The following is a 24,925-nucleotide window of genomic DNA, read 5'->3' as shown; positions in this document are numbered from 1 at the left end:
CTCACAGTAGCTATAGTGTTAGGGTTAGTTAACAGTAGCTATAGTGTTAGGGTTAGTTAACAGTAGCTATAGGGTTAGGGTTAGTTAACAGCAGCTATAGGGTTAGGGTTAGTTAACAGTAGCTATAGGGTTAGCTAACAGTAGCTATAGGGTTAGGGTTAGTTAACAGTAGCTATAGGGTTAGGGTTAGCTAACAGTAGCTATAGGGTTAGGGTTAGTTAACAGTAGCTATAGGGTTAGGGTTAGTTAACAGTAGCTATAGGGTTAGCTAACAGTAGCTATAGGGTTAGGGTTACCTCACAGTAGCTATAGGGTTAGTTAACAGTAGCTATAGGGTTAGGGTTACCTCACAGTAGCTATAGGGTTAGTTAACAGTAGCTATAGGGTTAGTTAACAGTAGCTATAGGGTTACCTCACAGTAGCTATAGGGTTAGGGTTACCTCACAGTAGCTATAGGGTTAGTTAACAGTAGCTATAGGGTTAGGGTTAGCTAACAGTAGCTATAGGGTTAGGGTTAGTTAACAGTAGCTATAGGGTTAGGGTTACCTCACAGTAGCTATAGGGTTAGTTAACAGTAGCTATAGGGTTAGCTAACAGTAGCTATAGGGTTAGGGTTAGTTAACAGTAGCTATAGGGTTAGCTAACAGTAGCTATAGGGTTAGGGTTAGTTAACAGTAGCTATAGGGTTAGCTAACAGTAGCTATAGGGTTAGGGTTAGTTAACAGTAGCTATAGGGTTAGTTAACAGTAGCTATAGGGTTAGGGTTAGTTAACAGTAGCTATAGGGTTAGGGTTAGTTAACAGTAGCTATAGGGTTAGGGTTAGTTAACAGTAGCTATAGGGTTAGGGTTAGTTAACAGTAGCTATAGGGTTAGCTAACAGTAGCTATAGGGTTAGCTAACAGTAGCTATAGGGTTAGCTAACAGTAGCTATAGGGTTAGCTAACAGTAGCTATAGGGTTAGCTAACAGTAGCTATAGGGTTAGGGTTAGCTAACAGTAGCTATAGGGTTAGGGTTACCTCACAGTAGCTATAGGGTTAGGGTTAGCTAACAGTAGCTATAGGGTTAGCTAACAGTAGCTATAGGGTTAGCTAACAGTAGCTATAGGGTTAGGGTTAGCTAACAGTAGCTATAGGGTTAGCTAACAGTAGCTATAGGGTTAGGGTTAGTTAACAGTAGCTAAAGGGTTAGCTAACAGTAGCTATAGGGTTAGTTAACAGTAGCTATAGGGTTAGCTAACAGTAGCTATAGGGTTAGTTAACAGTAGCTAAAGGGTTAGGGTTAGTTAACAGTAGCTATAGGGTTAGTTAACAGTAGCTATAGGGTTAGTTAACAGTAGCTATAGGGTCAGGGTTAGTTAGCAGAAGCTATAGGGTTAGGGTTAGTTAACAGTAGCTATAGGGTTAGGGTTAGCTCACAGTAGCTATAGGGTTAGTTAACAGTAGCTATAAGGTTAGCTAGCAGTAGCTATAGGGTTAGCTAACAGCAGCTATAGGGTTAGCTAACAGTAGCTACAGGGTTAGGGTTAGCTAACAGTAGTTACAGGGTTAGGGTTAGCTAACAGTAGCTATAGGATTAGGGTTAGTTAACAGTAGCTATAGGGTTAGGGTTAGTTAACAGTAGCTATAGGGTTAGGGTTAGTTAACAGTAGCTATAGTGTTAGGGTTACCTCACAGTAGCTATAGGGTTAGTTAACAGTAGCTATAAGGTTAGCTAGCAGTAGCTATAGGGTCAGGGTTAGTTAACAGTAGCTATAGGGTTAGGGTTAGTTAACAGTAGCTATAGGGTCAGGGTTAGTTAGCAGAAGCTATAGGGTTAGGGTTAGTTAACAGTAGCTAAAGGGTTAGGGTTAGTTAACAGTAGCTAAAGGGTTAGGGTTAGTTAACAGTAGCTATAGGGTTAGTTAACAGTAGCTATAGGGTTAGTTAACAGTAGCTAAAGGGTTAGGGTTAGCTAACAGTAGCTATAGGGTTAGGGTTAGTTAACAGTAGCTATAGGGTTAGGGTTAGCTAATGTAACGGATGTGAAATGGCTAGCTAGTTAGCGGGTACGCGCTAGTAGCGTTTCAATCAGTTACGTCACTTGCTCTGAAACCTAGAAGTAGGGTTGCACCTTGCTCTGCAAGGGCCGTGGCCTTTGTGGAGCGATGGGTAACGATGCTTCGTGGGCGACCGTTGTTGATGTGTGCAGAGGGTCCCTGGTTCGCGCCCAGGTCGGGGCGAGGGGACGTACTAAAGTTATACTGTTACACTAACAGTAGTTATAGGGTTAGCTAACAGTAGCTATAGGGTTAGCTAACAGTAGCTATAGGGTTAGCTAACAGTAGCTATAGGGTTAGCTAACAGTAGCTATAGGGTTAGCTAACAGTAGCTATAGGGTTAGGGTTAGTTAACAGTAGCTATAGGGTTAGTTAACAGTAGCTATAGGGTTAGTTAACAGTAGCTATAGGGTTAGCTAACAGTAGCTATAGGGTTAGGGTTACCTCACAGTAGCTATAGGGTTAGTTAACAGTAGCTATAGGGTTAGCTAACAGTAGCTTTAGGGTTAGTTAACAGTAGCTATAGGGTTAGTTAACAGTAGCTAAAGGGTTAGGGTTAGTTAACAGCAGCTATAGGGTCAGGGTTAGTTAACAGTAGCTATAGGGTCAGGGTTAGTTAACAGTAGCTATAGGGTCAGGGTTAGTTAGCAGAAGCTATAGGGTTAGGGTTAGTTAACAGTAGCTATAGGGTCAGGGTTAGTTAACAGTAGCTATAGGGTTAGGGTTAGTTAACAGTAGCTATAGGGTTAGGGTTACCTCACAGTAGCTATAGGGTTAGTTAACAGTAGCTATAAGGTTAGCTAGCAGTAGCTATAGGGTTAGCTAACAGCAGCTATAGGGTTAGCTAACAGTAGCTATAGGGTTAGGGTTAGTTAACAGCAGCTATAGGGTTAGGGTTAGCTAACAGTAGCTATAGGGTTAGTTAACAGTAGCTAAAGGGTTAGGGTTAGTTAACGGTAGCTGTAGGGTTAGGGTTAGTTAACAGTAGCTATAGGGTTAGGGTTAGCTAACAGTAGCTAAAGGGTTAGGGTTAGTTAACAGTAGCTAAAGGGTTAGGGTTAGCTAAAAGTAGCTAAAGGGTTAGGGTTAGCTAGCAGTAGCTATAGGGTTAGCTAACAGTAGCTATAGGGTTAGCTAGCAGTAGCTATAGGGTTAGCTAACAGTAGCTATAGGGTTAGGGTTAGTTAACAGCAGCTATAGGGTTAGGGTTAGCTAACAGTAGCTATAGGGTTAGCTAACAGTAGCTATAGGGTTAGTTAACAGTAGCTAAAGGGTTAGGGTTAGCTAACAGTAGCTATAGGGTTAGGGTTAGTTAACAGTAGCTATAGGGTTAGTTAACAGTAGCTATAGGGTTAGGGTTAGCTAACAGTAGTTATAGGGTTAGCTAACAGTAGCTATAGGGTTAGCTAACAGTAGCTATAGGGTTAGCTAACAGTAGCTATAGGGTTAGGGTTAGTTAACAGTAGCTATAGGGTTAGTTAACAGTAGCTAAAGGGTTAGCTAACAGTAGCTATAGGGTTAGGGTTAGTTAACAGTAGCTATAGGGTTAGTTAACAGTAGCTATAGGGTTAGTTAACAGTAGCTATAGGGTTAGGGTTACCTCACAGTAGCTATAGGGTTAGTTAACAGTAGCTATAGGGTTAGCTAACAGTAGCTTTAGGGTTAGTTAACAGTAGCTATAGGGTTAGTTAACAGTAGCTATAGGGTTAGTTAACAGTAGCTATAGGGTTAGTTAACAGTAGCTAAAGGGTTAGGGTTAGTTAACAGTAGCTAAAGGGTTAGGGTTAGTTAACAGTAGCTATAGGGTTAGTTAACAGTAGCTATAGGGTTAGTTAACAGTAGCTATAGGGTTAGTTAACAGTAGCTATAGGGTTAGTTAACAGTAGCTATAGGGTTAGTTAACAGTAGCTAAAGGGTTAGGGTTAGCTAACAGTAGCTTTAGGGTTAGTTAACAGTAGCTATAGGGTTAGTTAACAGTAGCTATAGGGTCAGGGTTAGTTAGCAGAAGCTATAGGGTTAGGGTTAGTTAACAGTAGCTATAGGGTTAGGGTTAGCTCACAGTAGCTATAGGGTTAGTTAACAGTAGCTATAAGGTTAGCTAGCAGTAGCTATAGGGTTAGCTAACAGCAGCTATAGGGTTAGCTAACAGTAGCTACAGGGTTAGGGTTAGCTAACAGTAGCTACAGGGTTAGGGTTAGCTAACAGTAGCTATAGGGTTAGGGTTAGTTAACAGTAGCTATAGGGTTAGGGTTAGTTAACAGTAGCTATAGGGTTAGGGTTAGTTAACAGTAGCTATAGTGTTAGGGTTACCTCACAGTAGCTATAGGGTTAGTTAACAGTAGCTATAAGGTTAGCTAGCAGTAGCTATAGGGTCAGGGTTAGTTAACAGTAGCTATAGGGTCAGGGTTAGTTAGCAGAAGCTATAGGGTTAGGGTTAGTTAACAGTAGCTAAAGGGTTAGGGTTAGTTAACAGTAGCTAAAGGGTTAGGGTTAGTTAACAGTAGCTATAGGGTTAGTTAACAGTAGCTATAGGGTTAGTTAACAGTAGCTATAGGGTTAGTTAACAGTAGCTATAGGGTTAGTTAACAGTAGCTATAGGGTTAGTTAACAGTAGCTAAAGGGTTAGGGTTAGCTAACAGTAGCTTTAGGGTTAGTTAACAGTAGCTATAGGGTTAGTTAACAGTAGCTATAGGGTCAGGGTTAGTTAACAGTAGCTATAGGGTCAGGGTTAGTTAGCAGAAGCTATAGGGTTAGGGTTAGTTAGCAGAAGCTATAGGGTTAGGGTTAGTTAACAGTAGCTATAGGGTTAGGGTTAGCTCACAGTAGCTATAGGGTTAGTTAACAGTAGCTATAAGGTTAGCTAGCAGTAGCTATAAGGTTAGCTAACAGCAGCTATAGGGTTAGCTAACAGTAGCTACAGGGTTAGGGTTAGCTAACAGTAGCTACAGGGTTAGGGTTAGCTAACAGTAGCTATAGGGTTAGGGTTAGTTAACAGTAGCTATAGGGTTAGGGTTAGTTAACAGTAGCTATATGGTTAGTGTTAGTTAACAGTAGCTATAGTGTTAGGGTTACCTCACAGTAGCTATAGGGTTAGTTAACAGTAGCTATAAGGTTAGCTAGCAGTAGCTATAGGGTCAGGGTTAGTTAACAGTAGCTATAGGGTCAGGGTTAGTTAACAGTAGCTATAGGGTCAGGGTTAGTTAGCAGAAGCTATAGGGTTAGGGTTAGTTAACAGTAGCTATAGGGTTAGGGTTAGCTCACAGTAGCTATAGGGTTAGCTAGCAGTAGCTATAGGGTTAGCTAACAGCAGCTATAGGGTTAGCTAACAGTAGCTACAGGGTTAGGGTTAGCTAACAGTAGCTACAGGGTTAGGGTTAGCTAACAGTAGCTATAGGGTTAGCTAACAGTAGCTATAGGGTTAGGGTTAGTTAACAGTAGCTATAGGGTTAGGGTTAGTTAACAGTAGCTATAGGGTTAGCTAACAGTAGCTATAGGGTTAGGGTTAGTTAACAGTAGCTATAGGGTTAGGGTTAGTTAACAGTAGCTATAGGGTTAGGGTTAGCTAACAGTAGCTAAAGGGTTAGGGTTAGCTAACAGTAGCTATAGGGTTAGGGTTGGTTAACAGTAGCTATAGGGTTAGCTAACAGTAGCTATAGGGTTAGGGTTGGTTAACAGTAGCTATAGGGTTAGGGTTAGTTAACAGTAGCTATAGGGTTAGGGTTAGTTAACAGTAGCTATAGTGTTAGGGTTACCTCACAGTAGCTATATGGTTAGTTAACAGTAGCTATAGGGTTAGCTAACAGTAGCTATAGGGTTAGGGTTAGTTAACAGCAGATATAGGGTTAGCTAACAGTAGCTATAGGGTTAGTTAACAGTAGCTATAGGGTTAGGGTTAGTTAACAGCAGCTATAGGGTTAGGGTTAGTTAACAGCAGCTATAGGGTTAGCTAACAGTAGCTATAGGGTTAGGGTTAGTTAACAGTAGCTATAGGATTAGCTAACAGTAGCTATAGGGTCAGGGTTAGTTAACAGTAGCTATAGGGTTAGGGTTAGTTAACAGCAGCTATAGGGTTAGCTAACAGTAGCTATAGCGTTACCTCACAGTAGCTATAGGGTTAGTTAACAGTAGCTAAAGGGTTAGCTAACAGTAGCTATAGGGTTAGGGTTAGTTAACAGTAGCTATAGGGTTAGGGTTAGTTAATAGTAGCTAAAGGGTTAGCTAACAGTAGCTATAGGGTTAGGGTTAGTTAACAGTAGCTATAGGGTTAGCTAACAGTAGCTATAGGGTTAGCTAACAGTAGCTATAGGGTTAGTTAACAGTAGCTATAGGGTTAGTTAACAGTAGCTATAGGGTCAGGGTTAGTTAACAGTAGCTATAGGGTTAGCTAACAGTAGCTATAGGGCAGGGTTAGTTAACAGTAGCTATAGGGTCAGGGTTAGTTAACAGTAGCTATAGGGTTAGGGTTAGTTAACAGTAGCTATAGGGTTAGGGTTACCTCACAGTAGCTATAAGGTTAGTTAACAGTAGCTATAGGGTTAGCTAAAAGTAGCTATAGGGTTAGGGTTAGCTAACAGCAGCTATAGGGTTAGCTAACAGTAGCTATAGGGTTAGGGTTAGCTAACAGCAGCTATAGGGTTAGCTAAAAGTAGCTATAGGGTTAGGGTTAGCTAACAGCAGCTATAGGGTTAGCTAAAAGTAGCTATAGGGTTAGGGTTAGTTAACAGTAGCTATAGGGTTAGCTAAAAGTAGCTATAGGGTTAGGGTTAGCTAACAGCAGCTATAGGGTTAGCTAACAGTAGCTATAGGGTTAGCTAACAGTAGCTATAGTGTTAGTTAACAGTAGCTATAGGGTTAGGGTTAGTTAACAGCAGCTATAGGGTTAGGGTTAGCTAACAGTAGCTATAGGGTTAAGGTTAGTTAACAGTAGCTATAGGGTCAGGGTTAGCTAACAGTAGCTATAGGGTTAGGGTTAGTTACCAGTAGCTATAGGGTTAGGGTTAGCTAATGATAGCTATAGGGTTAGTGTATAGCAGTGTATACAGTATATCAAAAGCTGTTTTGATTCAGGGATATTTTTGTAGTTTGAAGCTAGTACATGACTCATGACATCTTTTTGGGTTTATTATAATTTCATATAATATAGATATGGAAAATATATTTCTCTAACAAATGTCAATAAATTCATGTTGGTCACATAAACTAATTGAGATGGTGGTTGCCTGACCCAGAATAAAGTTCTGACCCGCTGAGCTCCGTGTGCTGTCTCGTGTTCAAGTTCCATAGTCGCTTTTTTTCCTCCTCAAATTTAGAAGATCGTATCTCAGCCTCTGAATGTCAGAGAGACGAACCAAATATCCTCATGACGATCGTAACAGCCTCTGAATGTCAGAGAGACGAACCAAATATCCTCATGACGATCGTAACAGCCTCTGAATGTCAGAGAGACGAACCAAATATCCTCATGACGATCGTAACAGCCTCTGAATGTCAGAGAGACGAACCAAATATCCTCATGACGATCGTAACAGCCTCTGAATGTCAGAGAGACGAATCAAATATCCTCATGACGATCGTAACAGCCTCTGAATGTCAGAGAGACGAACCAAATATCCCACATGGCGATGGTAACAGCCTCTGAATGTCAGAGAGACGAACCAAATATCCTCATGACGATCGTAACAGCCTCTGAATGTCAGAGAGACGAACCAAATATCCTCATGACGATCGTAACAGCCTCTGAATGTCAGAGAGACGAACCAAATATCCTCATGACGATTGTAACAGCCTCTGAATGTCAGAGAGACGAATCAAATATCCTCATGACGATCGTAACAGCCTCTGAATGTCAGAGAGACGAACCAAATATCCCACATGGCGATGGTAACAGCCTCTGAATGTCAGAGAGACGAACCAAATATCCCACATGACGATGGTAACAGCCTCTGAATGTCAGAGAGACGAACCAGATATCCCACATGGCGATGGTAACAGCCTTTGAATGTCAGAGAGACGAACCAAATATCCCACATGACGTTGGTAACAGCCTCTGAATGTCAGAGAGACGAACCAAATATCCTCATTACGATCGTAACAGCCTCTGAATGTCAGAGAGACGAACCAGATATCCCACATGACGATCGTAACAGCCTCTGAATGTCAGAGAGACGAACCAAATATCCCCATGACGATGGTAACAGCCTCTGAATGTCAGAGAGACGAACCAGATATCCCACATGACGATGGTAACAGCCTCTGAATGTCAGAGAGACGAACCAAATATCCCACATGACGATGGTAACAGCCTCTGAATGTCAGAGAGACGAACCAAATATCCCACATGACGATGGTAACAGCCTCTGAATGTCAGAGAGACGAACCAGATATCCCCATGACGATGGTAACAGCCTCTGAATGTCAGAGAGACGAACCAAATATCCTCATGACGATCGTAACAGCCTCTGAATGTCAGAGAGACGAACCAAATATCCTCATGACGATGGTAACAGCCTCTGAATGTCAGAGAGACGAACCAAATATCCCACATGACGATGGTAACAGCCTCTGAATGTCAGAGAGACGAACCAGATATCCCACATGGCGATGGTAACAGCCTTTGAATGTCAGAGAGACGAACCAGATATCCCCATGACGATGGAAGTTGCATCTTTCTCCTCGAATTTACAGCCTGTTTGTAGCATAAAGTCTCGCGGAGGAAAGCGTACTTGTAGATCGCTTAATATAATCGGGATCCATTTTTTTTTTACCCTTCAAATGTTTAAGCTAACGAGGGGTGGACTTTTTGCTCTCTTTTCTTTCAGTCAAGGGGTACAGTTTACCCCCTGCGCACCCCCTGAATTCGAGCACTGCCTTTTAGCAGACTAGTATGAATGGTATCGGTGTGTGTGAGTGTAGTTATCAAATCAAGTTTATTTTATATAGCCCTTCGTACATCAGCTAATATCTCGAAGTGCTGTACAGAAACCCAGCCTAAAACCCCAAACAGCTAGTAATGCAGGTGTAGAAGCACGGTGGCTTGGAAAAACTCCCTCGAAAGGCCCAAACCTAGGAAGAAACCTAGAGAGGAACCAGGCTATGAGGGGTGGCCAGTCCTCTTCTGGCTGTGCCGGGTGGAGATTATAACAGAACATGGCCAAGATGTTCAAAATGTTCATAAATGACAAGCATGGTCAAATAATAATCAGGAATAAATGTCAGTTGGCTTTTCACGCTTGGTGTGGCATCCTTATCTCTCTCATCCTACTTGTTGTCATGTGGTTTTGTTTATTGTTGTTTTCATGTGTTTGTTAATCCAGGAAGTGGAGTCCACCACCACTCCGCAGCCATGAGTTCCCAGAACAGATATTCTAGCAGCATGTGTGAGTATTACAACTCCTGTCTTAACCTCTTAAGTGTAAAGTCCTCATATTTGAGGACCCGTATGATTATAATCTATTCCATTCAGTCTGGTATGAGAACGGTAGCCCCTATCTGCAAGAGCAGGTTGTCTGCGGGTAGCTGAGTATCTTGGCTATTGATCAGAGGGCTTTCACAATCGTTGGTGTGACTTACTACAATATATGGGCATACAAATATATAAGGGCAGGCCGAGCCGATGACCTAATTCCAAGATGGCTGCTACTGTACCTACGTCCCGGGGGGGTTGGTAGGAACACATCTAGCCTATTGCCTTGTTATCTGATGTCCACAGAGTGACTATATCTTTGCGCATAAAGAATATGACGTTGCCTGCTTACGCGCTGTAGGCATCCATTACGCAGGGGATTGGCTACTATGGCACCTTGATAGTCTTGTAGCCAATGAGATAAGCTTTCCAGGGATATGCAGTTGACCTGGGTGGGACAAAGCAAGGCCTAGAACATTTTAATGCGTAATGCGAACTATTTCTACCTGACTCAGAGACGAGACACACAGAGCACGCTACATTACATTGTCAACAGATTTCATCCAGATTTCATCGCTTTATTATAAAAGGTGGCTTCTCAAGGGGGTAGAAAAAACTAAGAATATCTACTAAGAATAACGAACAGGAGCCTAAAAAAGAGGATTTCGACTCGGCTGACGAAGATTGCGTTCTAGAAGGATTTGGATCCACTTTCAGATCTGTAAGTAAATTATTTTCATGGCTTTATATAGTTAATTTACAATATGTATTTAGTTTATTATAAATTGTCTGCTTTTTGTGCTTTGGATTTAGTTTACATAGGCCCTATGTAACAAGTGATTTCAATGTTATATCATTCCAAAGTAGTTATTGTCAATGTTTCATATTAGTTCACTGTTTTCTGTTCTAAGTTTTATCCTTGTAACTTTGGAGGGGCCACTAAACTCTCATGGCCGTTGGAGGGGCCACTAAACTCTCATGGCCATTGGAGAGGCCACTCATCTCTCATGGCCATTGGAGAGGCCACTAAACTGTCATGGCCGTTGGAGGGGCCACTAAACTCTCATGGCCGTTGGAGAGGCCACTAAACTCTCATGGCCATTGGAGGGGCCACTAATCTCTCATGGCCATTGTTTTATTTGTGGTTCTCACCTCTGCCTTTGTTTCCAAAGTGTAACTGTTTGCATTGTGTGTGTGTGTGCGTCACAACTTCTATGCGAGTCACTTTATAGATAAAGTTAAGCCTTGGTGTTTTTACTTTACAGTAATGTCGTTTAGTAAATTTTGTCAACTGTAATTATGTATGTCTTTACAACAGTATATCTCTTTATTTTATTCACCACAGGAGGATGCAGAGGATTTGGATGATGCCGTTTGGGAGCCACCCCTCCCCAGCAAGCGCCCCCACCGGTCAAGGTCTTCACCCCTCCTCAGCTAGCGCCCCCTGCCGGTCAAGGCCTTCACCCCTCCCCAGCAAGCGCCCCCGCCGGTCAAGGTCTTTACCCCTCCCCAGCTAGCGCCCCCACCGGTCAAGGTCTTTACCCCTCCCCAGCAAGCGCCCCCCACCGGTCAAGGCCTTCACCCCTCCCCAGCAAGCGCCCCCACCGGTCAAGGTCTTTACCCCTCCCCAGCAAGCGCCCCCACCGGTCAAGGCCTTCACCCCTCCTCAGCAAGCGCCCCCGCCGGTCAAGGCCTTCACCCCTCCCCAGCAAGCGCCCCCGCCGGTCAAGGTCTTCACCCCTCCCCAGCTAGCGCCCCCGCCGGTCAAGGTCTTTACCCCTCCCCAGCTAGCGCCCCCGCCGGTCAAGGTCTTCACCCCTCCCCAGCAAGCGCCCCCGCCGGTCAAGGTCTTCACCCCTCCCCAGCAAGCGCCCCCGCCGGTCAAGGTCTTCACCCCTCCCCAGCAAGCGCCCCCGCCCGTCAAGGTCTTTACCCCTCCCCAGCAAGCGCCCCCGCCGGTCAAGGTCTTTACCCCTCCCCAGCAAGCGCCCCCGCCGGTCAAGGTCTTCACCCCTCCTCAGCTAGCGCCCCCGCCGGTCAAGGTCTTTACCCCTCCCCAGCTAGCGCCCCCGCCGGTCAAGGTCTTTACCCCTCCCCAGCAAGCGCCCCCGCCGGTCAAGGTCTTCACCCCTCCCCAGCAAGCGCCCCCGCCGGTCAAGGTCTTCACCCCTCCCCAGCTAGCGCCCCCGCCGGTCAAGGTCTTCACCCCCCCACTGCGATGTCAATCACCCCGTCTGATGGCTCTACATCCACTTTTCATAGACCTCTTGAAAAATAAAATAAGGGCTTGTGGCACCATTCGTCCTAACAGAATCGGTTTCCCCAAGACATGACAAAGACAGCGGAGAGGGGGAGGTTGGATCAGGACTAACAAGACATGACAAAGACAGCGGAGAGGGGGACGTTGGATCAGGACTAACAAGACATGACAAAGACAGCGGAGAGGGGGACGTTGGATCAGGACTAACAAGACATGACAAAGACAGCGGAGAGGGGGACGTTGGATCAGGACTAACAAGACATGACAAAGACAGCGGAGAGGGGGACGTTGGATCAGGACTAACAAGACATGACAAAGACAGCGGAGAGGGGGACCATACGTTGGATCAGGACTAACAAGACATGACAAAGACAGCGGAGAGGGGGACCATACGTTGGATCAGGACTAACAAGACATGACAAAGACAGCGGAGAGGGGGACCATACGTTGGATCAGGACTAACAAGACATGACAAAGACAGCGGAGAGGGGGACGTTGGATCAGGACTAACAAGACATGACAAAGACAGCGGAGAGGGGGACGTTGGATCAGGACTAACAAGACATGACAAAGACAGCGGAGAGGGGGACCATATGTTGGATCAGGACTAACAAGACATGACAAAGACAGCGGCGAGGGGGACGTTGGATCAGGACTAACAAGCTGTTTTTTGTGAAATGGAAGGACACTAGGGAAGTAACCATGCTCACCACACAGCATAAGGCATTCAATAACAACCATGTCTCAAGGAGGGTGAAAATTGACAATGGGGCATGAGTGAGGAAGAATGTCCCCATTCCTGTTTCAGTGAAAGACTACAATGCCAGCATAGGGGGGGGGGTGTCGACCAATCTGCTCTGATAGGCTACTACCAGGTCCTCCGCAAGACCAGGAAGTGGTACCACTTTGTGGACATGGAAAACATTTACTGTAGTATTCTCCACAAGCAGATGGTCAAAGCAAAAGGACAAACCCCTCTCTCCCAGTTGGCCTTCCGAGAGCAGCTGGTGTTGGAAATGGCTGAATTGGGGCCCCAAAGCAACCTCACAACCATCCCAAGACCCCCCCCCCCCCCCCCCCCCCCCTCCCTCCCCCCCTCCACTCAAGGTGAGCGCCACTATCCAAAACACATGCCAAAAGACAAAAGGAAGAACTGCAAGTATTGCAAAAATAACACAGGTGGAAAAGAAGGGGGAAATGCCAGATGTTCTGTCCGAAATGCCAGTTCTCTTTTTGTTTCCTGGTCAGAGAGAGACTTGTTTCAAAGACTATCACGACATGCACAAGCTATGATGAAAGTGATATCTAATCATCTGTACCTGGGATGGAAAACAAACACGAACGCCATTTTGTAAATAGTTCCGCTTATTTCTATTGTTGTACCTTTTTTATTGAAGGACACGGGGTGTAACCAAGTTTGTGTTTGATAAGACATTTTATATATTTTTTTTTTAATGTACAGTACCACTTATGAAAGAACACATATGGAATCATGTAGTAACCAAAACGGGTGTTAAACAAATCAAAATATATGTTATATTTGAGATTCTTCAAAGTAGCCACCCTTTGGCTTGATGACAGCTTTGCACACTATTGGCATTCTCTCAACCAGCTTCATGAGGTAGTCACCTGGAATGCATTTCAATTAACAGGTGTGCCAGTTGTGTTGTGACAAAGTAGGGGTGGTATACAGAAGATAGACATATTTGGTAAAAGACCAAGTCCATATTACGGCAAGAACAGCTCAAATAAGCAAAGAGAAACGACAGTCCATCATTAATTTAACACATGAAGGTCAGTCAATGCGGAACATTTCAAGAACTTTGAACATTTCTTCAAGTGCAGTCGCAAAACCCATCAAGCGCTATGATGAAACTGGCTCTCATGAGGACTGCCACAGGAAAGGAAGACCCAGAGTTACCTCTGCTGAAGAGGATAAGTTCATTAGAGTTACCAGCCTCAGATTGCAGCCCAAATAAATGCTTCACAGAGTTCAAGTAACAGACACATCTCAACATCAACTGTTCAGATGAGACTGTGTGAATCAGGCCGTCATGGTTGAATTGCTGCAAAGAAACCACTACTAAAGAACACCAATAATAAGAAGACTTGCTTGGGCCAAGAAACACGAGCAATGGACATTAGACCGGTGGAAATCTGTCCTTTGGTCTGATGAGTCCAAATTTCAGATTTTTGGTTCCAACCGCCGTGTCTTTGTGAGATGCAGAGTAGGTGAACGGATGATCTCTGCATGTGTGGTTCCCACCGTGAAGCACGGAGGAGGAGGTGTGGGGGTGCTTTGCTGGTGACACTGTCAGTGATTTATTTAGAATTCAAGGCACACTTAACCAGCATGGCTACCACAGCATTCAGCAGCGATACACCATCCCATCCGGTTTGCGCTTAGTCCCACTATAATTTGTTTTTCAACAGGACAATGACCCCCAACACACCTCCAGGCTGTGTAAGGGCTATTTGACCAAAAATGAGAGTGATGGAGTGCTGCATCAGATGACCTGGCCTCGACAATCACCCGACCTCAACCTATTGGAGATGGTTTGGGATGAGTTGGACCACAGAGTGAAGGAAACAGGCAACCAGGCAACAGGTGCTCAGCATATGTGGGAACTCCCTCAAGACGGTGGGAAAAGCATTCCGCATGAAGCTGGTTGAGAGAATGCCAAGAGTATGCAAAGCTGTCATCAAGGCAAAGGGTGGTTGGTTACTACATGATTGATTGGTTACTACATGATTCCATATGTGTTATTTCATAGTTTTGATGTCTTCACTATTATTCTACAATGTAAAAATAAAGAAAAACCCTCAAATGAATAGGTGCGTCCAAACCTTTGACTGGTACTGTATATCTGTTGCTTTTACATTTGTTTTTGTAAACAGTTAATTTGTATGTGGGACCAATACATTGGATATGCCTAGGCTAAACGTTCAGGCACACTTGGATATCCCCTGTATGTCCCCCGACACCACTACAATGTTTGAGAGCTGTTGGTGTTGTAGAAGTATAGTTTTTATAGTGAACAATACTTTTTAGAGGAGATCCAGTGGGCAAACACAGTGCAATTACCACATTCGGACCCTTTGGAGAGGTTGAAAGGACACTTGAATGTACCCTGGATACCCCATAACAACACCACAATGTTTGAGTCAGGTTGATATGGTAGAAAGGGTGATTTTATACTAACCAATAGCATTTAGGGATTGCAAATATGTTATAGCACTGGAATTCTCATTTACAGACATATGCCACTTTGGAGAGGTTTAGGAACACTTTGACCACATCTGACACTACTTACTAAAATATCTTCCCATTTCTAGTTGTAAGCAACTATGGAGTCAGACGTGGCCATGTTTTAGTAGATGGGAAGATGCCAAGCTATGTATGGAAATTGATCAATAGTAGTGAATCTATATCCAAGAAACAGCAAACATGCTGTGTAGCTGAATCTGTATGTTGAAAGAGAAGTTCCTGTAGTTGTTTTTTTGGAATCAAAAGTGAATGGCGATTCCGACATAGAACTAGGGAACGAGCGCGAGGAGGAGTGACAAGCGAAGGAAACCAATTGAACTAAATGAACTACAAACAAATGTACCTGAAAGATTTATTTGTACTTTCATTTATTTTTATCCTTTGATTTTATTTCCCATTCTTTTCTGATATTGTTCACATGTTGTGGGAGCCGTCTGATGTGTTTCCAGTTCTGGTCATCAATAATTAACTCACTTCACTCAACAACAAAAAAAGTGTTTGATCTTGTGTATTCTGAACTATGCAACTCCTATCTATCTTCTGATCATTTCCTCATAATCTCCCAGATGACTTCTTTCCAAATATACCAAGTTTTTGCATGTCAGAATCATGTAATTACACATGAATAGCAGTTACTGTTGGGTATGTCTATTTAGGCGGAAATCTACAGTTTGCCATTTTACGTTTTAAGAGGTTAACCCCAGTCATCGAGATGCATGACTGTGTTTCTTGCTACTACAGTATATGGCAGTAACATGTGTGAGTACCAGATCACCCTTAACAACACCCGTAGAGACATACAGTGGTTCTTCCTTTTAAAGGTTTTGAGTTTATGCCGCTACCGTTAGTGGTAGATGGTGGCATTCTGTCATTGCACCGCACTACCACAAGGGGGAGTCACAACGCTGATCTATCGGTAGTCTAATCTGTGGCACAAATTGAATATCTGCGTAAAATGGACAGCTGTGCCATACAGATTGCAAGATGGGAAGAGATTTTCGATGAACCGATTCTATGGCACGCGGTTTATGAATTGACACGCAATTTTCTGTTCCTCCTGAAAGCCCTAATATTAAAAACAGTCGAATGCATTCTCTCCGTCGCCCACACGCCTTTAAACATTTGGATAATAAAGCATTTAAAGGCTGCCATTGGTTGATACTTCTGCATTTAAAGGCTGCCATTGGTTGATACTTCTGCATTTAAAGGCTGCCATTGGTTGATACTTCTGCATTTAAAGGCTGCCATTGGTTGATACTTCTGCATTTAAAGGCTGCCATTCTGCTGCCTTCTGACAGCCAAACTTCTAACTCCACCCATAACTTTTTTTATCACTTTAAACATTTGGATAATAAAGCATTTAAAGCATATTGTAGATAGAAGCCGCCTCTTAATGAGTTCCGAGAGCTGATCTGTTATCCAACGATTAATATTATTATTATTATTATTATTATTAACCCTGCATTATAATTATATAAAAGCACCTTAGATATTCTCACAGACCAGAAATAAATCCTTTTCATAATGAATAATCAGATGCGTGTGGCAAGCTTTTAAAAAAAAATTTTTTTACCTACTATATTACTTTTGCATTACTGTGTAGTTTACCAATAAAATGGTATGACGCCGGATGTGGATATACCCGGTATACATATCCTGAAAGAAAGAAATGATCTCACTCCAATACATTTTAATAGAAAGTTTGTAAAAATAGATGAGATCTTGCTACCATGGAAAGGAAACTATTTGACTATTTGTTGAAAAATCACCCTGAATAACTCTTTAGTCATATCCCAGTTTACCCTGATTAACTCTTTAGTCATATCCCAGTTTATCTATTTGCTTATGGCCGTGTCTACACCTAGCGACCGGCTTTTTTTAAATTACATGAGCAAAAGATATTACATTTTATTTGAAACGGCAAGCCAGACCAACTTAAAAGGGCCTATTTATATAATTAATATAAATTCGGAGGGCAGAAATGATTAAATATTCAATCATTAGACCGCTCACTAAAGGCTTCAGTCATACAAAAGTTGTACTTAAATCTGAACTGGTTCTCTAGCAGATTAGTAAGAATGTCTCACCCCATGTTCAAGAATGGCCTCTTTCCCTTTATTAAGATTGCAACCTCTCCCTTTATTCAGATTACAACCTCTCCCTTTACTCAGATTACAACCTCTCACTTTCGGTTATTTGAAAATGAAATAATCTCCAAAATATATATATATTTTTTAAACAAGCCATAGAAAGTTGGTTGCAATGTTTAATCCACCAGAAAAGACAGAACAAATAATACAACAAATATTGTGGTTAAACTCAAATATACTCATTGAGGAAAAAAACAATAGTTTTGAGAAAAAAAGTAGAGAAAAAAAGAAGAAAAAAAGTATAATCTTTGTAAATGATATCATAAATAGAACTGGTGGAGTTGTCACACATGCAGCTAACACAAATATATGCAAATGTCTGCTCTCCCCAAAATTACAACCAACTAATTGCAGCATTACCGCAAATATGGAAGAGGCAAGTGGAAGGGGGAAAAAGTAAGGAACTTGTCTGTCGGCCCTGCCTTAAAGACCAACATTTGTTAAAGAAAATTGTGATAAATAAAAATATATACCAGTTTAATTTAAGGACCAAAAAATTGACAGCTGTGCCGTATAGATTGCAAAATAGTTGGGAAGAGATTTTCGATGAACCGATTTCATGGCACATGGTTTATGAGTTGACACGCAATTTTCTGTTCCTCCTGAAAGCCCTGATGTTAAAAACAGTCGAATGCTTTCTCTCTGTCGCCCACACGCACTTTAAACATTTGGATAATAAAGCATTTAAAGGCTGCCATTGGTTGATACTTCTGACAGCCAAACTTCTATAACTTTTGGACTTTTAAACATTCCCAGAAGGCATGGATTGTTATAACCTACTGCAGGTCTAAAACCTATGGGTGCAAACAACGTTTCCATTATGGGCTATTAGCAGGACAATAGACTCTTCAACCTTTACAAAAGGATAGTCTAATAGCTCGGCTACTGTAGGTGTGAAAAGAAATTCCCCCCAACTTGCAATGGTTTAAGTACTGTAATGAAACAGGCAGGGAGCAGGTCTCGAACCCTCGACCTCCTAGCCCGAGGTCCGGCGCGCTATCGACTGTGCCGCAAAAGCATGCTCAAGCGGCAGAGTCGATTTCCGCGCTTATAAACCCAGGGTCGTTACACTACTCTAAAGTTTTACATTTCTGATTACAAACCTTATGCAACCGCAAAATGTCGGATAACGCATATACTGTACAGTATTTCTTCATCAACATCTTTATGCTTTCGTTAATAAAATAATGATAAAAATACTCTTTCAAAATCCAGATGTTTTATTTCAACTATCAGCAGGACAATAGACTCTTGCCGAAGTTTAGGGACTTCAAATATATTAATGGATCCATAACGAATTACTGTGGGAATAAATATCACTGAATGACATAGCATGGAGACTGGTCTTGATAAATCAATCAGATTTTTATTTGGAAATGTTACGATTATTTTGCTCTTCACTCGTAGTCACTTAGTAGCCTACTCCCGACCGGTCACATTGTACAGAGAGACATATTTTCCTAACGGAAACCCTGAGAATTTCGTTTTTCTTGGAAGAGAAACACCATAACATTAATCACATTAATTAAGCTAAATTTCTTAAAATCTATCCCATATACTATGTTCTTACAAAAAAATGTTTTAAATTATCTAGTACAGCCAATATTTAATAACAGTCAAATACTTCTCAAAGATGCCCTCTGGTGGTCAAACTAGAACTAACTAGCGTTAATGGCAACAATGGCTGACAATTAAATAACAAATAACGTGCCATAGAATTCTGCAACAGTCCGCAAGCTGTGCTGCAGTACGACGTAACTTTTAAAGGAAGATCCACTGTACATAACCACTGTGTTAGCTATGGCAGAAACACACTATGTGAGTACAACATCTTAAAGGGATACTTCGGGATTTTGATAGTTTCGCAAGCCAATACTAACTAGCGTTAGTGCAATGACATGCTAGCACTTACCTTAGACTTCCAGTCATTGCGCTAACGCTAGTTAGCAACCTCTTTTCAACCTACATGCATAGATATATAAATGGTATCCATGAGTTCATCTGACTCTGGGTTCAGTAGGTAAAGGGCCTCATCTGACTCTGGGTCAGTAGATAAATGGCCTCATCTGACTCTGGGTCAGTAGATAAAGGGCCTCATCTGACTCTGGGTCAGTAGATAAAGGGCCTCATCTGACTCTGGTTCAGTAGATAAAGGACCTCATCAGACTCTGGGTCAGTAGATAAAGGGCTTCACCTGACTCTGGGTCGGTAGATAAAGGGCTTCACCTGACTCTGGGTCAGTAGATAAAGGGCTTCATCTGACTCTGGGTCGGTAGATAAAGGGCTTCACCTGACTCTGGGTCGGTAGATAGGGCTTCATCTGACTCTGGGTCAGTAGATAAAGGGCTTCATCTGACTCTGGGTCTGTAGATAAAGGGCTTCACCTGACTCTGGGTCTGTAGATAAAGGGCTTCATCTGACTCTGGGTCAGTAGATAAAGGGCCTCATCTGACTCTGGGTCAGTAGATAAAGGGCTTCATCTGACTCTGGGTCAGTAGATAAAGGGCTTCATCTGACTCTGGGTCAGTAGATAAAGGGCTTCATCTGACTCTGGGTCGGTAGATAAAAGCCTGACCTATCCCTTTAACACCACCCATAGACACATAACACAAACAGCATAACAGCTGTGTGAGCTCTCTAGTAGGATCAAGAGTTTTTCCTGACCTGAACTTGCTCTGTAACAGGTCAGGTTACGTCCTCAGCTCCAGGTCTTCTATTCTGAAGACACTTAAAATAGATGCAATATTATGCAGTAGTTGCTTCTCCTAATGTTATTTTTGTGTGTGTGTGTGTGTGTGTGTGTGTGTGTGTGTGTGTGTGTGTGTGTGTGTGTGTGTGTGTGTGTGTGTGTGTGTGTGTGTGTGTGTGACCATGCAGTCCAGACGATGGACGAGGACCTGAATGCGTCTCTGGCCCAGGCTGATGAGTTATCCAGAGAGTTTACCTCTCTGTTACAGAAGGTCTCCCCCACCACCCAGTCTGTTTCTCAGGTACACACACACACACACACACACACACACACACACACACACACACACACACACACACACACACACACACACACACACACACACACACACACACACACACACACACACACCTCAGCTATTCAGACCCAGAGCTCAGTAACAATGCTGTGCCGTGTATGTTCTCCTCCTCCTCCTCGTCTCCCTACAGACTGCCTCTGAGGCTGTGATCCCCAGAGGAAAACTCCAGCCCTCAACCTCAGAGAGACAGACAGGAGGCACCAGCTCTCTCCCCTACTCCCCCAGCTCCAGCTTTCTCCCCTACTCCCCCAGCTCCAGCTCTCTCCCCTACTCCCCCAGCTCTCTCTCCTACTCCCCCAGCTCTACCCTCCCCTACTCCCCCATCTCCAGCTCTCTTCCCTACTCCCCCAGCTCCAACCTCTCCAACCTGGATCCCATGGTCTCCAGCCCTAAGACGATGCCCTCGTCCCCTTCCCAGGCACAACGAGACAGATACTCTCTCTCTCCGTCCCATCATTCTGGAGGTCCTGACCCCAACTACTCCTATGGTCAGCTGACCCCTCCCAACCAATCACCTCGTACCCAGCGTCGTGCGTCTCCTTCTCCGTCTCGCCGAATGACCTACGACCGCAGCCCGCGAGGATCAATCAGCTATATTGATTCAAACCACTCCCCTCCTTCCTTTGCTCCTGGCTACGATCAATCACATCGGGGGAGGGTACAACCCTCACACTCCTTGTCCAATCTGCTGTCCCCGTATGATTCTCCTACGATGGGTCGGACATCCCCACGACTGGGCCGAAGCCACTCCCCTTGCCAGTTCAGCCAATCAGCAGCACCCAGTACCCTGCCACGTAACTTTGTGCCTTTCAGCCCATCTGGTGAGTCGCCTACTGTAGTAACAGTGCATTCAGGAAGTATTCTGACCCCTTGACTTTTTCCACATTTTGTTACGTTACAGCCTTGTTCTAAAATTTATAAAAACGTTTTTTTCCCTCATCAATCTACACACAATACCCCATAATGACAAAGCGAAAACAGTTTTTTTTCTGCAAATGTATAAAAAAAAATGAACAGAAATATGTTATTTACATAATTATTCAGACCCTTTAGTTATGGGACTAGAAATTGAGCTCAGATGCATCCTGTTTCCTTGAGATGTTTCTACAACTTGCTTGGAGTCCACCTGTGGTAAATTCAATTGATTGGACATGATTTAGAAAGGCACACACACCTGTCTATATAAGGTCCCACAATTGACAGTGCATGTCAGAGCAAAAACCAAGCCATGAGGTCGTAGAGCCCCGAGACAGGATTGTGTCGAGGCACAGATCTGGGGAAGGGTACAAAAACATTTCTGCAACATTGAAGGTCCCCAAGAACACAGTGGCCTCCATCATTCTGAAATGGAAGAAGTTTGGAACCACCAAGACTCTTCCTCGAGGTGGCCCCACGGCCAAACTGAGCAATCAGGGGAGAAGGACCTTGGTCAGGGAAGTGACCCAGAACCCGATGGTCACTCTGACAGAGCTCCAGAGTTCCTCTGAGGAGATAGAAGAACCTTCCAGAAGGGCAACCATCTCTGCAGAACTCCACCAATCAGGCCTTTATGGTAGAGTGGCCAGACGGAAGCCACTCCTCAGTAGAAGGCACATGACAGCCCACTTGGAGTTTGCCGAAAGGCACCTAAAGGACTCTGACCATGAGAAATAAGATTCTCTGGTCTGATGAAACCAAGATTGAACTCTTTGGCCTAAATGCCAAGCATCACGTCTGGAGGAAACCTGGCACCATCCCTACGGTGAAGCATGGTGGTGGCAGCATCATGCTGTGGGGATGTTTTTCAGCGGCAGGGACTGGGAGACTAGTCAGGATCGAGGGAAAGATGAACGGAGCAAAGTACAGAGAGATCCTTGATGAAAACCTGCTCCAGAGCGCTCAGGACCTCAGACTGGGGCGAAGGTTCACCTTCCAACAGGACAACGACCCTAAGCACACAGCCAAGACAACGCAGGAATGGCTTCGGGACAAGTCTCTGAATGTCCTTGAGTGGCCCAACCAGAGCCCGGACTTGAACCTGATCAAACATCTCTGGAGAGTCCTGAAAATAGCTGTGCAGCAACGCTCCCCATCCAACCTGACAGAGCTTGAGAAGATCTGCAGAGAAGAATGGGAGAAACTCCCCAAAATACAGGTGTGCCAAGCTTGTAGCATCATACCCAAGAAGACTCCATGCTGTAATCGCTGCCAAAGGTGCTTCAACAAAGTACTGAGTAAAGGGTCTGAATACTTATGCAAATATGATATTTAAAAGTATATATATTAATTGCTTTGTCATTATGGGGTATTGTTTGAGCGGGAAAAAAATGTTAATCAATTTTAGAATAAGGCTGTAACGTAGCAATGTGGAAAAAGTCAAGGGGGTCTGAATACTTTCCGAATGCACCGTGTAGTACTATATTTAAGGGCCAGTGCAGTCAAATGTGATTTTCCTGTGTTTATTTATATATACAATACCAGTCAAAAGTTTGGACACAACTAACTCATTCAAGGGTTTTTCTTTATTTTTACTATTTTCTACATTGTAGAATAATAGTGAAGACATCAACACTATGAAATACCACATATGGAATCATGTAGTAACCAAAAAAAGTGTTAAACAAAAATTATTAAAAGTAGCCACCCTTTGCCTTGATGACAGCTTTGCACACTCTTGGCATTCTCTCAACCAGCTTCATAAGGAATGCTTTTCCAACAGTCTTGAAGGAGTTCCCACATATGCTGAGCACTTGTTGGCTGCTTTTCCTTCACTCTGCGGTCCAACTCATCCCAAACCATCTCAATTGGGGTGAGGTCAGGTGATTGTGGAGGCCAGGTCATCTGATGCAGCACTCCATCACTCTCCTTTTTGGTCAAATAGCCCTTACACAGCCTGGAGGTGTGTTGGGTCATTGTCCTGTTGAAAAACAAGTGGTGATTCCACTCAGCACAATCCGGATGGGATGGCGTATCGCTGCAGAATGCTGTGGTAGCCATGTTGGTTAAGTGTGCCTTGAATTCTAAATAAATCACTGACAGTGTCACCAGCAAAGCACCATCACACCTCCTCCTCCGTGCTTCACGGTGGGAACCACACATGCGGAGATCATCTGTTCACCTACTCTGCGTCTCACAAAGACATGGTGGTTGGAGCCAAAAATCTCACATTTGGACTCATCAAACCAAAGGACAGATTTCCACTGGTCTAATGTCCATTGCTCGTGTTTCTTGGCACAAGCAAATCTCTTCTTCTTATTGGTGTCCTTTAGTTGTGGTTTCTTTGCAGCAATTCGACCATGACGGCCTGATTCACACAGTCTCCTCTGAACAGTTGATGTTGAGATGTGTCTGTTACTTGAGCTCTATGAAGCATTTATTTGGGCTGTAATTTCTGAGGCTGGTAACTCTAATGAACGTATCCTCTTCAGCAGAGGTAACTCTGGGTCTTCCTTTCCTGTGGCGGTCCTCATGAGAGCCAGTTTCATCATAGCACTTGATGGTTTTTGTGACTGCACTTGAAGAAACTTTCAAAGTTCTTGACATTTTCCACATTGACTGACCTTCAGGTCTTAAAGTAATGATGGACTGTCTTTTCTCTTTGCTTATTTGAGCTGTTCTTGCCGTAATATGGACTTGGTCTTTAACCAAATAGGGCTATCTTCTGTATACCAACCCTACTTTGTCACAACACAACTGATTGGCTCAAACGCATTCAGAAGGAAAGAAATTCCACAAATTAACTTTTAACAAGGCACACCTGTTAATTGAAATGAATTCCAAAGGAATTCAACCTCATGAAGCTGGTTGAGAGAATGCCAAGAGTGTGCAAAGCTGTCATCAAAGCAAAGGGTGGCTACTTTGAATAATTTGTTTAACACTTTTTTGGTTACTACATGATTCCATATGTGTCATTTCATAAGTTTGATGTCTTCACAATTATTCTACAATGTAGAAAATAGTAAAAATAAAGAAAAACCCTTGAATGAGTAGTTGTGTCCAAACTAATGACTGGTACTGTATATATAAGACATTCATACATAGTGTATATGTATACATGCATACAGTATATATTTATACATACATAGTGTATATTTATACATACATAGTGTATATTTATACATGCATACAGTATATATTTATACATACATACATAGTGTATATTTATACATACATAGTGTATATTTATACATACATACATAGTGTATATTTATACATACATACATAGTGTATATTTATACATACATTCAGTATATATTTATACATACAGTATATATTTATACATACAGTATGTATTTATACATACATACATACAGTATGTATTTATACATACATACATACAGTATATATTTATACATACATACATAGTGTATATTTATACATACAGTATATATTTATACATACAACATGTATACATTTTTTACACACTATGAGTTTGGAATAAAAGTATGAAATTGTGAAAATGATGATAGTGTCCTTTTAGTTTAAAGAGCTGTTTTGAAAAGAGAGTTCCTAACCTCAATTCAACAGCTAATCCTCAGGTTCCCTTCCCCATTCAGACCCAGACAGTCCTAGGATAATTCTTGCTTGAGAAATTACTCTTTGCTAATAAGCTATTGTTGTTTCTTTTTGACCATTTGAATCAAAAACATTCACAGTAAGGTATTTAATTGTTACCCGGAAATTATTTGTTATTGAGATTAAAATGGCTGCATTGGAACTTTAATGTAATTTAGTCAACACAGGTTCTGGAAGTGTAGTGAACGCTTCACAATTCTCTAGTAC

General features: G+C 42.8%; 1 protein-coding gene across 3 annotated transcripts in view; it reads left to right on the top strand.

Annotated features, from left to right (window-relative positions):
- The window catches only part of ppp1r13l (protein phosphatase 1, regulatory subunit 13 like), a 75,901-nt gene that overhangs the window by 31,903 nt on the left and 19,073 nt on the right, over window positions 1–24,925 (top strand). For all 3 annotated transcript variants that reach the window (XM_038973882.1, XM_038973883.1, XM_038973884.1), the window contains exons 2-4: window positions 9,351–9,413; window positions 19,995–20,107; window positions 20,295–20,985. In XM_038973882.1, the coding sequence (XP_038829810.1) occupies window positions 9,380–9,413; window positions 19,995–20,107; window positions 20,295–20,985 (838 nt within the window). In that variant the 5' untranslated portion in view covers window positions 9,351–9,379. The remainder of the gene's footprint in view (window positions 1–9,350; window positions 9,414–19,994; window positions 20,108–20,294; window positions 20,986–24,925) is intronic.

This window comes from Salvelinus namaycush, chromosome 34 (genome assembly GCF_016432855.1).
Source record: "Salvelinus namaycush isolate Seneca chromosome 34, SaNama_1.0, whole genome shotgun sequence".
Classification (NCBI taxonomy): Eukaryota; Metazoa; Chordata; class Actinopteri; order Salmoniformes; family Salmonidae; genus Salvelinus; species Salvelinus namaycush.
The sequence above is the reverse complement of the archived record's forward strand: the minus strand, read 5'-3'. Positions and strand labels throughout refer to the sequence as shown.